Genomic DNA, 1,366 nt, shown 5'->3' on the forward strand with positions numbered 1-1,366 from the left:
GACCCAGCAGAGCCAGCAGCTGCCAGGAGCGGGTAGGGTGGGGCAGGGCAGGGCTTGGGGAGGGGAAGCAGGGTGGACAGGCAGTGACTCGGGCCTTCCAAGGAGTCGCTAAGCCCAGCCCTGCCAAGGAGCACAGACCTCACAGGGAGTGGGGGGTGGGGGGATGTGGGTGGGACATTGGGGTATAGAATTCAGGGGTGCGAGACGGCCTGGGGCACAGCTGGGATGCTGACAGGCAGTTGTGCGGGCGGGGTAGGGGCTGGAGGTGGCCCTCGCGGGAGTGTCTGAGGTTCCGGGAACCTGCGGATGGTGGGGCTGGAAGGAGAGCTCATGGCCAGGCCAGGGCCCCAAGCACAGGGTGTACACGGAAGCTGGGTAAATAATGGGGGGCCCGGAGCACGGGGTGTACACGGAAGCTGGGTAAATAATGGGGGGCCTTCGTGTGTGCACTTATTCTTTCATTCATTCAACAAAAATGTGCTGCGTGCGAACCTTCAGTGAGCGGGCAGCCCCTGCTGTCCCACCGGCTGGAGGAAGGTGGAGGCTGTGGCCTGGCCCCCAGGAGCCGGGAATGGCAGTGGGAGGGCTCACTCGGCAGGTGGCATTGGCTCATCAGGCTAAGCCAGGGCCTCTGGCTGACATGGGGAGGAAGCACCATCAGTGTTGCAGCGGGGGGAGGGAGCGGGGAGGGTGTCAGGAAAGCGGCTGGAGCAGAGAGGGGGGCGGGATGGAACCGCTGCCCCTGCCCGCCCTGCAGCAGGCCCCGGTCACACGTGGGCAGCATAGTCAGAGGATTGGCGCCTGGAGTCGTCCTCCTCTTCCCGCTCTCTGGGCAGTTCCCTCAGCTGCTCTGGAGGCTCCCGGTAGATGGACCGATTCCTGCGGCCGTGAGGACAGAGGGAAGGTGTGCCCCAGAGCCGGGCAGTGCCCCTCAGGGCCTGCCAGCCCCACCCAGCGCCCCTGGCCGAAGGGCGGGCTCAGAGAGGACAGGAAGGGGCCCAGGCTTGTTCCTCCCGTGAGCTGAGGGACCCGCCGGGGACAAAGGTTCCGGCCACACTGGGCCCTGGCCCCCACCGGCAGCCCTGCCCTGAGATCCACGGGCCTTGGCCAGGTCTGGGGCTGCTGTGCTGATAAAAACGAAGCTGTCCCGGTGTGAGGAGCTGGGGCCACCTTCCCCACCTGCCCAGACCGTGCCACCGGGGGCCACACTCACGGCCTGGTCTCCTGGTCCTCGCCCTTCTCCCGGCAGCAGCAGCAATAGACCAGGACGCCTATGATGATGAGGGCCGCCACCACGCCGCCCGCGATGCCGGCGTACAGGGCCACGTTCATGGAGGCTGCAAGGGACAGAGCAGCTGCACTGCCC

The 1,366-nt window shown here is 66.7% G+C and overlaps 1 protein-coding gene across 1 annotated transcript in view; it reads right to left on the reverse strand.

Moving 5' to 3' along the window:
• Positions 1–767: 767 nt before the first annotated feature.
• The window catches only part of GPA33 (glycoprotein A33 (transmembrane)), a 29,755-nt gene continuing 29,156 nt past the window's right edge, over positions 768–1,366 (reverse strand). The window contains exons 5-6 of the mRNA XM_014528526.1: positions 1,214–1,337; positions 768–879 (exon numbers count right to left, since the gene is read on the reverse strand). Of these exons, the coding sequence (XP_014384012.1) occupies positions 768–879; positions 1,214–1,337 (236 nt within the window). The remainder of the gene's footprint in view (positions 880–1,213; positions 1,338–1,366) is intronic.

Source organism: Myotis brandtii, unplaced genomic scaffold, assembly GCF_000412655.1.
Source record: "Myotis brandtii unplaced genomic scaffold, ASM41265v1 scaffold64, whole genome shotgun sequence".
Classification (NCBI taxonomy): Eukaryota; Metazoa; Chordata; class Mammalia; order Chiroptera; family Vespertilionidae; genus Myotis; species Myotis brandtii.